The sequence below is a fragment of the Tauraco erythrolophus genome, chromosome 7 (genome assembly GCF_009769465.1).
Source record: "Tauraco erythrolophus isolate bTauEry1 chromosome 7, bTauEry1.pri, whole genome shotgun sequence".
Classification (NCBI taxonomy): domain Eukaryota; kingdom Metazoa; phylum Chordata; class Aves; order Musophagiformes; family Musophagidae; genus Tauraco; species Tauraco erythrolophus.
This window is the reverse complement of record NC_141471.1, coordinates 52,258,217-52,272,849: the sequence shown is the minus strand read 5'-3', so window position 1 is coordinate 52,272,849 and position 14,633 is coordinate 52,258,217. Positions and strand designations below refer to the sequence as shown.

At 37.6% G+C, this 14,633-nt stretch overlaps 1 protein-coding gene across 2 annotated transcripts in view; it reads right to left on the bottom strand.

Moving 5' to 3' along the window:
- The window catches only part of ARPP21 (cAMP regulated phosphoprotein 21), a 102,936-nt gene extending 100,315 nt beyond the window's left edge, over positions 1 to 2,621 (bottom strand). Inside the window, exons 1-4 of one of the 2 annotated variants that reach the window (XM_086615186.1) lie at positions 2,454 to 2,621; positions 2,022 to 2,063; positions 1,581 to 1,622; positions 562 to 651 (exon numbers count right to left, since the gene is read on the bottom strand). In XM_086615186.1, coding sequence (XP_086471312.1) covers positions 562 to 651; positions 1,581 to 1,622; positions 2,022 to 2,063; positions 2,454 to 2,621 — 342 coding nt within the window. The remainder of the gene's footprint in view (positions 1 to 561; positions 652 to 1,580; positions 1,623 to 2,021; positions 2,064 to 2,453) is intronic. The other variant, XM_086615187.1, reaches the window with a different exon arrangement.
- Positions 2,622 to 14,633: the final 12,012 nt, after the last annotated feature.

The following is a 14,633-nucleotide window of genomic DNA, read 5'->3' as shown; positions in this document are numbered from 1 at the left end:
CACGTAAACTCAAATACATGCTTTTCAATACTGGAAAATCTACATCAAAAGTAAATTTAGAAAACAAATGCCACCCAGGAGGAGGCATCCTTGGCTCCAATACCAAAGTATTTTAGAGAGCGAAGGACCTGTGAATTTTATGTGAAGGGGCACACTGATATGAACTGGAGTCTCAGAGGAACCAGAAACCAGAGCATATTCATAACTGTATCTGGTGAAGCCTCGAAAGAGATAGCCTTAGAGAAAAGAACATATTAATATTCTTTCTGATTGTTATTTTTTTTTAATTTTAAAATCTGAATTCTTTTGAATTCTTTTCCATTTGCTGAAACTTTCAGGGGGTCTGGAAAAAAAAAGCAAACAACACCCTGTGATACAGTATAAGACTAGTATTTCAAAATAAAGTTCACGCTAAACCAGATAACTTGATAAAAACGTGTTCATTGTCAGATGTAATATTTTCCCCCAAGAAAGACATCGTTAAATGCCCAATTAAGTAACAATCATGCAACTGAACATGGAGGTCAATCATGCAGCTAACAGCAATGATTGCAGATGTACCTGATTATCATTAATATTTTCCGCTGCTGGGCGAGGGGATGATTCTTCACACACAGCAAGACTCCGGACGAGTTTTCCTTTAGCTCCTGACTGAATAAGAGAGAGAAAACAAAACAGGAAACACTACTACTGACCCCAAGTCACATAAGCTGCATATATCAGCTGTCCCTAAATATCCCAAATAAGTACCATTCACCCACCAGCAAAACTGTTATCTGCCTTCAACAGATAGAAGATAGATATGCCTGTGGATACAACAGGATTCTAAGCAATGAGCCATTTGCCACACAAGGGAGGTGGTAGGTTTCTTTCTGCTTTTAATCATTTCTGCTGTAATTCACTCACTCACTCCAAAAATCATTGACAGCAAAGAATAAATAATCCGATACTGAAGGTAATTTAACATAAACGCTAAAATTCCTTCTGTCATTTGGTTCTGGGTTTTTTCGGTTGGTTGGCCTGGGTTCTCCTCCACCTCCCCTTCTTCTAGATATCCAAGGAGTACTGACAATAAAATGTGCAAGTTTTATGATCTGCACTTGGAAAATTAAAAGGGGTTGGGTTGGGGTTTTTTGTTCCTAGAAGCTCCTTTTTTTCCTCTCTTAGGGAGCTATTTAGTCTCTGCTTCTTTATGTCAAAATTAGTCCATTGAAATGAAATTCAAACAAAAATGTTAATTCCTAAAGCAAAAGGAACGAGCTTTTCCCTTCCCCAGTGGCGCACACAAGCACACGCAATGTCTAACACAAGCATACAGTGAGCCCAGCAGCATAAAAGTATGATGGAAAAATAAAGGGGAGCCTGACACATTTTATGTACATGAAGTCCTCTGCCTTTGTGCAGCAAGATTATGGGGTAACGGAGAAAAAAAACCACCCACACGACAAAAAAAAAAAAAACAACACACCTCAACCACCACACAAGTGATGAAAGGCCATCATTTAAATTGCAGACAGACATTTGACTGAAAATCTTTATGCTACCATGGCATGCAATTCCAAACAGAGATGGACCCTTACCTTGGATCTCTTCTTCTGCTGGTTCTGGTTTGCACCTCGTTTCTGGGTATAGCAAAAAAGAGAAGCAGTTATCACTTCAGCAGAAAGCGCGCATGACGAGCATTACCAATAAATAAAGAGATTAACTCACTCCTAAATGGTATTTTAATCAGTTGCTGACTGCAAAAACAACTTCCCCAAACCCAGTCTGGAAAGCAGGGAAAACCAAGAATCATCTCTGCTCACTTTATTCTTTTTAAGAACAGGTATAAACAAGAAAAACACACCGCACAGTGTTCTGTAATTTTGCATATAATAAAAATGTACGAAAAGGCATACTTAAGTCAATGCTCCCCCTCTCCAAATTCCTCTTAAATTGTAGTCTTCCCCTTTATTTTTATATTTGATTGAGCAAAAAGGATTAAAACCCCCTCATCCCATAAATTCTTCTTATCAAATTACCTTCTTAGGCTTTGCATAACAACTTTTTGTTGGCAGTAACACCTACAAACCAAACCACACATTAAGTAATTATTCATTAGTATTACCTGTAAATTCATGAAATCAAGGTAGCTTTCTAAATCCCCAAAGAGGAAAAACAGTCAAATATTTCACCAAGCTTTAACATAGACGTCTAGGAATTAACTTCTCAGAAAAATTAATATCATGGACAGCAGCCTAAAGAGCTTGAAAGGTATAACAAATAACAGCATTTATTTTATAGGGAGATAAAAGGACTCAAAATACTGATTAAAAAAAGGAAAAAAAGAAACAGTCTCAAAATTATGAGAGAAAAAAATAGGGGAAGCGTACGTAATGAAAGAGATCATAGAAATGGAAAGGTAATGCTAGTACATTGATTTTTAATGCACCCATTCACTATTCCTGTCTTACCTGCAGCTCTGTCTTGGCATCGCTCAGCTTCTCCTCCTTCTCCTCTACTTCCGAGCTTTCAGATTTATTAAGGATACAGTTGTCCAGGTTTGCTTCGGAGATGGCAGTCTCCTGCTCTTTCGCAGCTTCCTCTGCTGTCTCCTGGTTCAATTTACCTTGCTCAGACATTCTTCCAGACAGAAATTAAAATAACAAAATTTGGTGACCTGAAAGGTCAAGATATCACAACACAAACACATACACAAAAAAAACACTGGGGGTGAATTTTTTTTTTTTATTTTTTTTTTATTTAATTCCCAAGTCATTTCATTTCCTTTGATAAATCAAAATATGCACCTCAGGAGTGCAAAGTTATATATGTCACAGTTGAAGACATGTACTAAATCGACAATATCAGATAATTGCAGGATTTTGTCAGGTTATACAGAGTTCCCATCTAAACTGTCTTGGTAAAGATCAGATTTAAGCTAAGGTGCTGTGACTCCCCAGTCCTGTCTCTCCCACCCCAGCCCCAAGACTGCAGAGGTGCAGGCAAGGATGGTGATGGACTCTCCGCTACAGAACTCAGTGGCACCAGGCAGGAAGGATCCATTCAGACTTCCAGGTCCCTGGCATCTTGGTGCTCCTCTCCTCTAGACTTTTTTGACCTCCTCTTTTTCCTTTTTTTTTTTTTTTTTTTTTAAGAAAAAGGAATAGCCAAACAAACAAAACAAACAGAAATGAAAACCCAGTGTGAGCAACAACACTGTTTTTAGCACTCAGTCATGGTTTTGGTACATGGCAGAAGCCCATGGTGCTCACTACCAGTTTAAAAAAAAAAATAAAATATATATATATATTTGAAGAGGCAATAATTCAATATAACTATGAAATCTAAATCTGGCAATAAAGCTCTCAGGGTCAATGTCTTCAGGCATCAAACTGACAGCTCCATTATTAAAATCATAAGCCTCTTCCCGAACCCCATGTCACTCCCCAGCACTATGAAAATCCTACAGGAAGCCCTTGGCAGGTATTTCTAATGAAGATATCTTAACTGAACTGCATTTACTCTCAGCTCACAATGCGCTGTTGTACAGAAGCTTTAAAGGCTTTTCAAAGTTAAAGCCTATTATTATTTTCTCTTTCTCCCCCCAGCTCCCTCTTGAAGCCTCCCCCACTGATCAATTGTCAAATGAGACTCATGAATAATTTAACTTTTCTTTCCCCATCCATTTGGCTTAAGAAGCATCTTCAGGAAAAACAACTGCGGTTGAGAAAGGGAGTTATTTCAAGAAAGGGTCTTTTGCAATACCTTGCCACTTCTCAACAATGAAACAGTGACTATTAAGCAAAACCACACTTTGTCGTGTTTCTTTTTTTACAGCTTGTAATTAACATTCAGCAGATCTGATACCACTTACCTTCATCTTTTTAAGCTATGCTTTAAGTGAAAAAATAAGACCCACTGAGTTTTAAAAACTCACTTCTTCCAATTTTTGCTTTTGTTTTGACACCGTAAGCAAATAAAATAACAAAACCTTTCCTACATAATCTTCCCATTCGAGAAGGATTGTGGATTTCACAAGAAATGAAGCTACATAAATAAATCAACTGGACTACGAACCTCACAAATTAGCTCACATAAGCCAACTCAAGCTTCAAGTTGTTCTCCTTCCTCCCCCTGCCTTCCCCAGGAAGTCCCACAGCATTGGCTATTCTGCAGTTACAACTGAAACCTGAAGCGCTTTACTAAATATTTAAAACACGATAAATGGCAAGACCTGAAACTGGTCTGTTAAACAACCCTTAGTTTGTTAAGGATTTACATCAAGAAACGCACACACATGCACAAGTTCATCATGGGTATATTACCCCCGCAGCCCATCTACACGCTTACACAGTGTTCACAAAAACAATTACATTCAGAGCTTATCAGCTGCACTAAAGAAGCCGTTTACCTGAAAAACTGCTATAATTTCCACTGTCTTTCTAGCGTCTTCTGCTGCTCTTCGCTGGTTAAGTCCACACAAATGATCAATGACAACGTGAGTCCCATGTCCTCATTAACAGTTCAGAGTGCCAATCTCCATGCTGGTCCTTCAGAGAGCTTGATGGATCATAGTCAACCTGGAAAAAGACGAGAAGTAAATAACAACAACGGAAATGATCATGGTACAAGTTAAGGATGCAATAGATAGGACCAGATTTCTAACACTAATGACCAGCTTCAAGCAAATCACTTTCACAGCTTGATCCAGCTCCACCTGTCTCAAAACTGCCTGCTTCTTCTCTAATGAAGGCTAGAGCCGGCTGTTCAAGTCATAACAGCTCCTACGCAAGGAGCTAAAATTAACAATTGCATTATGCACTGAAGATTACTCACTTCAATTTTAACCTTTTTTAGTGAATTCCAGCACTTTTCATTAAAAAAAGCATATATACATATTTATATATAAGCTCATCTGTTTGCTTCAACAGAAATCAATGAGGCTATGAGGAAAAAGGACTTGCCTGCTTTTAACTATGGCTTCTGCTCCAATTAAAATTTCTGTAGTCAAACACTACTGAAAAAGAAGCTAGGTGGGTGCTTTTAGAAAGTGTCCTCCTTTGCTGGGGTAGTGAATTGAGATGTTCATTTAATAAGCTGAATAAAAGCTAAAATGATCAAGAATGGGAGGAGGAGAAGGAAGAAATCCTATTCCCCGAAGAACGGCCACCAGAAAAACTTTCTTTTGAGGTGCTGTGTGAGAAGAAGGCAAAAGGAGATCTCCAGGTTAAGGTTTGGAAAATAAACCTGAAGAACGAGTTGCCTCAGCAATGCAACGTACGTTGTTCATCAGGGTTGCGTTTGCCAGCTGAATAGCTGATGTGACCGAAAAGGAGCATTTTGGGATGAATTGGACTGATTTACAAGCCGTGGCCATGTGCCGAACTGTATTGATACAACAGGCACCTCTTCTCAAGGCTTGCACATGAATCACAGTTGAAGCAATCAGTGCAAATAGACAAAAACAGAAAATAGGAGGAAACCGGGATCATTATACTTGGGGGGGGGGGGGGGGGGGGGGGGGGGGGGGAGGGGGAGGGTGTGAAAAAAGCTGAAAATCATCTCACTCTAATATTAGACTCTGTTTCTGAGGCACGTTTTAAATTGCGTATGGTTGCAGATGCTGTACAGTATGTGGCAGCGCACTGGAACTCACCACGTTAAGAGAGCTGAATTTCATGAAAAAAATGGATTTTTTTTTCACTTTTCCCAAGCCGGCAACAGAATTTAGCCTTTCTCAGAAATCAAGTCCTGCTCTCTCTGGGAGCTGTGGAACATAGAGGAGACCAGCAGGCAGCTCTATAAACTACTACTACCAGCTTACAAATTTATATACATAAAAATATTTTTTCCTCAAACCACTTAATTTGTACAGAGTAATACAAAGGATGTCTTCCCACTCGCTTTTTGTTATTTCTCACAGGACATTTTCAGAAATTTTATTTGACAAACATAGGATTATGACGGGAGCAGCAAAGGAACAATATGGAAAATTATGCCTAAGCACTCAAGCACATGCAAATGTATTTCATGGAGCAATACTCAGACAGAAAAGAGTGAATAAACCACTGACTTAAAAACCTTTAACCCATCCATTGACCCTTCCCCTCACACTTCTGAAAGACAGAAAAAAAAGATATATAAAATCAACCACAAACCAAAAAAAAAAAAAAAAAAAAATCAAGGAAATACAGTGCATTAGATTCATCTGGAAAACAGCCAGCTAGGGGACAGACTTGCAAACAAAAACCTCCAAAACTAACTGAAAAATAGGTAGCTGTACCAAAAAAATCAGGACATAAAAAAATATTTCAGGATTCTTCAGTGTTACCATGTGTTGTGAATTAACTATTCATAAGACAAACAGAGCAAAACAAAAACCAGACAACAAACAACCGAACAAAGGGTATCATATTCAGCAAGTGATCTGCCAAGACTCCAAATAAACAGCATTCCTGGTCTTATGCCACAGATGCTCAACATAATCTTATCATGCTTTACCAAAGACATTTCTTCATACACTGAGTTCCCCGTATTGTTACACTTAAGATCTCTGATGCCAACATCATTTTTCATTGACAATGTACAAGAAAACGATAGAATCTTCAACTACAACAACAACAAAATCCCATAAATTACCCCAAGAAAACATAAGTAAGTGGAAAATAAGCTTACTGTGTGCAGCTACCATTTTTCAAACCTGCTGACAGCGTTTCTTAGGATGATTTTTTTTTTTTTTTTAAATCCTTCAGAATTATTTTCTGAGGAGGAAAAAAAGGCAGGAAGAACTGAAACATACAGCAGTCACAATTGAGCTCTCCTCCTTCCCTCAATATAAATTTCCTCCTCCTCCATTAGGCAATTTTCAAGTGATGACTAATCATTTACATACTACAATACGTAAAATACACTTCTGGTTGTTTGGGTAGGTTTTCAAAGGGACTCGGGTTTCTATAAAATACTTCAAGGGAGAGTATAAATAGCAAAAAGGAATCAGTCAGAAAATAGCCATTAAGAGTGAGACATTTTGATTGAAAATACATCTCTGTTTTCCATGCGTTTCCAGGATATCTGGTTACTCGGCAATGAATGCACTTTTTACTAATGTCAGTTCTGCAGTGACAGCACTGCTATGGAAAAATATACTGGATTATTCTTTCTTGCACATCAACAGAAATGTCAGCGATGATTTGACTGTCAAAATCTTCAGTACCGAAGTGATGTAAAAGGCTGAACAAATGCAACTATGTTTTTGATCCTCAAGTAGAAACTGCAAAGCTTGTTGCTAGGTAAAAATCACCTTGTTTATTTGCAAGCGAGTAAAATTTCACAGGGGTTTGTGGATTTTAGAAGCAGTCTACAGCAGCTTGCAGCAAAATTTCAGCCTCTAATTCCTTAAAGTAACTTGAGTATTGCACATCGCAATGAAACAGAAAATATGAGTGCCCACCAAGCCGTTTACAGAACCACTTTAATGGAAATATAACCTGTTTGTATAGACTTTATAAGCACCAGCTGATCAGCATACACTGTGGAATGGAAATGCTGAGGTTTTTTTTCTTAAATTGCTTTTTTTTATTGACAGGATTTTCACTTTAGAAGCTGACGGTACTGGCAAACCCGAGCAGCTACTGCCAGAGCTCAAAGGCGGCACCCATGGTCCTATATGTTCATGCAGCCACACAGATTCCAAGAAAAGTCTGTGTGAAAGAATGCACTCAATTTAATGCAAGAGTTTAAAAACTGTACCCAGAAGAAGAGCTGTCAAAAAAGTACAGAATAGAAAAATGAGCAAAAGCACTAGAAAACCTTCCTCTCTGAGCATCTGATAGCTTACCATCAACTGAAATTAAACAGAGATACATCCGACAAAACCCTAAGAACCCACCACAGGAGAATAAGCCCTTTCTGTATCATGTATCAGGAAACGTTTTGATGGTCTCAAAGGTATCACATACTGAATCAGGAATTTTGAAATCCTTATATTCCCAGTATCAACATGTCCTCTCTTAGAAGGGAAGATGAGCAGACTTTAAGGTCAAACAGAATACTCTTGATTAAGAGCAGGCTGCAGTAGCAGGCAGGACTGAAACCTGCCAGAACGAAATCCCAAGGTTTTTTTCTCCAAATAAAGCTGCTAAGCATAGAAGTAAAATCACTTGAGCCTGAATGGCTCCTCCAATTGAAAATTGGCTGATGTGGGCAGTACCTATATATCATAATGATTCTCCGCTCACACGAATGCCTCGCAGGTACGAGCCCATGAGCTGGAAGCAGAGATGTCAGTCATGATTTCCACTCTGTGATATATACCTCATCCATATGTATAAAGATAGCTTTGACTCATTATTGTCAGCTAACTCATCAGATTCCTGGAAACCATTGAAAACGGACTATGGCATTATCTTAAGATTATCAGTACACACAGTCTTCAATGTTGTCAAACTCTTGTAGCTTAAAGCACAAGCTTCCTGTTATTTGACATTTACTTCAAAATGCCAGTTCCTACCATCAAGAAAAATCTATGAAAAATCCCAGGTTTTACACTGAAAACAAAAGCGTCAACTCTCTGTGGTGACTTCAAAGAAAATCTTCTGGATCAAAAAAATCTATTGTTCAAAAAAACCCCCCAAAAACCCAACCCAAACCAAAAAACCCCACACCCCACCACCAAACCCAAAAAAGGCAAGTAAAATAAATCCTAGAGTTTTAGTTTCAACACACTACCTACTCAGTTGTCAGTCCTAGTATTCAGGACCTTCATCATTAGACAGGCAGTACTGTGTGCTCCTTCTCACTGTTTTCCCACATTTCACACAGAAATGCACGTATGCACTTGGAAGCTAAGTTTGTTGCTGCATATTAGCATAGTAGGATAATAATCCATGCCAGCTCTCACACTAATACACTTTAGTATATAAAAAAAAATAAAATTAAAAATAAAATAAAAGTTTAAGGCTGTGAAAGATGTGTTCTCTGCTTGTTTTAAGACTAAACCTTAAAAAAAAAACAAGGCAAAAAGTATTTTTTAAGGAAACGTTTGAAGCCTCATTTTATTTCCCACCTCCCACTGTCTTCGCTTTGTTCCCTCTCCATCATCGCTACAAGAACAGATACAGTGACTGCCTACATTTTCTGCTCCTACGTGCCACAGACCTTTGCAGGTAAAAGGTTATTTAGACTCCTTTACTGTTGGCACTTTATCAGAGACTGTTGGCAGACACAATTTTTTTTCCCAGGAGTTACAGAAACACGAGCATCTGCATACAAGGAACAGCGCAGAGGACACTGGCCCACCTTAAGCAGGTCAGCAAACAACCATCAGTGGCAATGGGCATCAAACTTGATAAAAACGGGGTGAACTGAAAAATATTGCATCAGATTTCAGATCCTACGCAACAACCAGATGTCTTTTAAAAGGTTACTAGACGATATGAGGAGCCACATCCCAGCTGAAGCCTCTATTTTAGAATAGCGCTGGCTTTTCTCCCCATCTGCATGTGAAATCCAAATTAAAGCAGGGATGAGAACAGCCTAAAAACAAAAAAAAAGGAAAAAAAAACCAAAGCAATTTCTTGTGGTTTACACCTGATCACTTTTTCAAAGGGATCATCTTGTTCCTAAGAGATTGCCATCAGTATTTTCCACTTTGATCCCCTGTCAGAAGACGCCATGTCAATGTCACCATTTTCAGCCAAGCAATAATATGACGTCCCCTCTAGCTTGTTATATTTCTGCAAAGCTAGAAGCTTTACCCAGGAAAATAAACATAGATGGCCTATAGGGTTTTTTTAATACTTAAGAAATGGCTCCAAAAAATGCTCTTTTATCTGTCACAATGACCATTTGAAGTTTCCCAGGATCAGCATGAAAAGATACGAGGCTTTGAGTGATTTGGGTAATCAATGTCAATCATGCAAGTTTACTAGGAACCAAGTAACACCCAAACTTTTAACAAGCTAATCAGACGTACAAATCAGCGCCCTTGAAAAGAGTGGTTTGCTTTAGTCCAGTCTTCAACACCACCTCACGCATTTCAAGCACATACAGCAATTTGTATCTCATTCCCAGACATAAACCTGATAAATTTCCCTAAAATCGAAGTCATTAAACTAACTAGACTGACTGTTAGGTGGTGGAGAACAGCACAGCTCCCGTGACTCTAAACACAGACACACACTGGTTCCCAGCCATCCTTTCAATGCACACAAGTCTCCTTGCAATACACAAAAGTCGTTTTCCTCAAATCCCGTAATGAAAACAATAGCCAACATAGGCAAATACACAATTCAAAGAAAAAGGGGGACTGAAACTCATTTTCCCAGATAATCAGGTCTATTTCTCAGCTATCAAAGATAATTGTATCACAAAGTCCTATCTAGAGACTGATAGCTTTATTTTAAGATTAGAAAGGGTCTATGGAGGATGCTCCAGTAATCTTACTGTAAGGAGACATTCAAGAACCTCACTGCCTTGCCAGGACACCTTCTCCATTAGTCCATTGTATACATCAAATACTTTGTACATTTTTCTTCTTGTGCCAATAGTTGTTCTTTATTTTAAATAGCTTTCCTGATTTCTCGATAGCTCTCTCCTCCTGTGGGAAATAACTGTATGTCACCTCATTATCTGCTGTTAGGTTTAAAGAAGCCAATTTCTTTTATTTGCCAGCTAAACAGGTATAGGCTATTTTCATTATTATCTACATCTTGTCCAGTTTTTATCAATTGACAGTCTGCTTCAATGTTTCTTTACATCTGTCTTGTGCTCTTCCTCCACCAGGACTGCACTCTGTGGAGACAGACGTTCCTCCACCCATTGATGCACAACACTAAATGCATGAGAGAAGCTCTGTTTTTACAAACACTAAAACCAGTTTAAAGACATTGAATATCACAAGGATATCCCAGAAGGAACACCATCATTTCAGTATGAAACACTGATTGACAACACAGCATAAATGACCCAGGGTTCCCCACACAGGGGTCGCAGCCGTGCTGAGGGCAATTGGAGCTACTGCAGAGTCTGGGAGCTGTCCCAGACTGAAGAGGTGGGACTACAGATAACCAGCACAGTCTAGGTGGGAGAATTAAGCCATTTGTGGTACGCCATGACATGCTGTTACACATAATGAAATCTGGAAGAATATCTATAGCTTACATTAATTTTAATTTCAACAAAATATATAGATTTTAGTTTAATGCAAAAGTTCTTCAAACATTTTTGGTTTCTCTAAGTCAAGCTATCCCTACTCTTTCTTCCTCTGATACCTTCTCTTTGACATTTCTATTCTCTCAGGTAACCACAGACTAAATCCATTTTGATTTGCACACAAGAACTGTCAGATCAACTCAACTTATTTCTTTACTCTGTTCTTCCTAAAGCTTAATGATTTTACATGAAAACCCAAGCACCACACATCTGCATTTTGAGCATACATGCCTTTGAAGAATTCAGACTGCAGGTAATAAACGAGCAGCCAGCTAAGCCATCGTGCCTCATTCACTAACAATCGTGCCAAACACAAACCAGTTGAGTCCAAGAAGGAAGGGAAAAAAACAAACACACATCCTAAACAAAATAAAGAAAACAATTTCATACACTACTAACATAGTCTTTGCACAAAACTTTCTGGGTAGCTTCTCCCAAAGCAAAATTTCAAAATACGTAATACTCAGGACATGGATGGCCTATAACTTATGACAAATTGCTTTACACTTCTTCCAACATCTCCAGTGGATGGAGGCATAACTGGAACGAAAATGCTGCAGGAACGGACCAAGTACCACTGAGTTTCATATATGCTTTTCCTCATTTTTTTCTTTCCTAAATTGTATTAACGGCCCCTACACTTTATCCTGCCATTTCTTGACAAATTAGGTGCATTTTCACTAGCACTAGCTTAATTGGCAAACCCTGAAAGAAAATAATTACTAACAGCAAACCAGCATTATGCTGATGAAATGGACCTGCGCTTAACAACTAGAATTGCCTTAGCAGACAAACACTGACTGCAAAATAGCAAAAAGCTTTCACATTAGAAAGAAAAAAACTGAAAGAAAAAAAAAAAACCCACACATTATTTCCCACCAAAAGTCTCTTTTGATTACGGGAACTAAACACAATAGCTATTCCTGTTTGTCTTAATACCATTTTCTGAAAAAAAATTAGCCTGCAGCTAACGAAAAATTCTTTTTTTTTTTTTTTTTTTTTGGGGTGGGGGGGTGAGCAGAGCTATAAATCTATATAAGTTTCTAAAAAAACCTGAAACATAAACAACCAAAAACCCCCCTATCACACACTATATTTCCCCCCCATTTAACTTTGCTGCTCAGAAACTGTGCAATTATACTCTCCATATTCAAAGACAATTGGTATCCAGCTCATTTTAATGCAGAGTAAGTTTTCCAAGCTTGGATTCCAACCAGTTTGTATAGTTATAGTTCAATTCTCCTCTACCAAAGGCAACAAAGGCTAGATCCTTTGTAAGTTCCTAGTACAATATTATTACATGATTTTTAAAATATTATTTTACCTTTACCAACATAGGGATGCTCCTAAAATTTCTTCTTAATTGCTTTTATCAGAAAATATATTGGAATACAAATGTTGAATTGATGGCTTCTTTTGGATATTAGTAGACAGGAGAGCAACATCCAGTGAGAACAGTTTACATAGACAAAATCTCATCAAGTAGGCTTATTTTGCTAGACACCTCTATTCTGGCTAAAATCTTGCAAGAGGTATAGACAGGACCTCAGCAATTTTCAATCGAATCTGGAGATGCCTCCTGTTTTTAACTTTGAATTTCCTAAGAATGACTACTTTTTCTTGTCAGATCCACGTTCTCTTGTTTTCTCATTATTTGAAGCCCTTCTGAAAAAAAAAAAGCAAATTAAGATAGAGGCATTATCTTACCATCCTAATACTGTAGATATAACTATCTAAATATTTACACAAAAATATACACCTCATGTATTTAAGTTATATATCTTTACATTTTAATATATGCATATTTGTGTTTTTTGAAATAGATTCATCTCATTTTGTTGGTACCATTTTGGCTGGTCTCAAGCAATACAGTTAAGTAGTAAATACCACATATCACAAAAAGAAGCTGTAAGCATGCTATGAATTGTATTCAATGCTCTATATTGCTATGGTTTCAAAAGAAAATGAAGAAAAATGCCAATTATCAGTGTAAATAAGAAGTTAAAATGCCTAATGATTAAATGCATGTTATAAAAGCCAATGAAACCATTACGCATTTCTGTGCAATGCTCCAAGCCCTTAAGTGCCAAATACCCTCAGCTTACGCTCGCTCATAGAAATAACAAAGCCATCAACATTTACACCTTTTGTCAATTCGTCGCCATCTCTAAAAATATCGTTAGAGATTCTCTGCCTACCTTAAAACTCATCTTACAATACATATTGACATACAACATATTTCCTCATTAGCAGCACCAGGACAATATACTACACGTTGCAATCAATTCCTGAAGAAACAAACAAACAAGAAAATCCATCTATAAAACACTAATCAGGTATTTTATACTGTCACCCTAATGGCCAATGAGAGGAAGAAATCCTCTTCAAAAGCAGTTACAATAGCCAAGAGAGAAAGGGCAGAAACCCAAGTTTCCAGAACCAGCAGTGCCAGTTCATAGATTTGCAGCTTTGGCTTCTGTGAATATCTTGCCAGAAACCCTGTGGTTTCTGCATCATGTTTGCCTTTTCCAGTGGGTAATTCCAGGCTTCATGTGATATCATGAACAAAAGAATGGCAGAAAAACTGTCTCGACATCTATTTGTGTTTTTCAGGAAAGAAATTATGACACGTGTGTGAAAGAGAGCTAAGCACTTTTGTTAAAAATGTATTTGGCCATTCCACATGCACCTAGCCAGAAAGCTTCATGACACACGAACTAATAAAAGAGAGCAATGAATACACAGCAGAAATCAAATATTCAAGCCAATGTCTCCAAGGAATATGTTCTATTAAATTTAAACTAGAAAAATATATATATTTAATCAAAAAGGACATTCAAAAAACAATCAGAAAAAGTATGGGTTTTCTGAGTACTTTAAATCTTGTTATACAGATTAAAGTCTCCACAAGTTCAAATATGATCCTAAGAAAACTTCTATAATATCTAAAATTGTGTTTACCTGCTGTGAAACAATCTGTCTTACTTGGCACCAGAAACCACTAACTACATCAATGATCTAAAAATACTGGGATTTAAATTACAGGAGAGAAGTGAGACTGATCTATAGCCTGTAATATATTCAATTTCCATTGCAGAATGGCCATATCATCACATTTTTTCATTGCTGTGCTCAGTATCAGAGAGGAAACAAAAATATGATTATAAAGCACAACACTGAAATGGTAGAGGAGAATATATTTTATGAAATTTGAAGAAGAAAAATGGAGATGGTGGGATTTTACTGACTATGACAAATTGATACATGGCAGACAGCTCTATGCTAGAGATTCTTTAAAGCAAAGATGTATTTCCAGGCTTTGGTCCCAGCCTGGACCTTAAACAAGACTGTTAAATGGGAGCTTCCTTTAATAGTCTTTGGAAAAACAAAAGGCTTTCTTAAAAATTCAAGAAGGTACATCTAAGATTTCAGAATTTAAT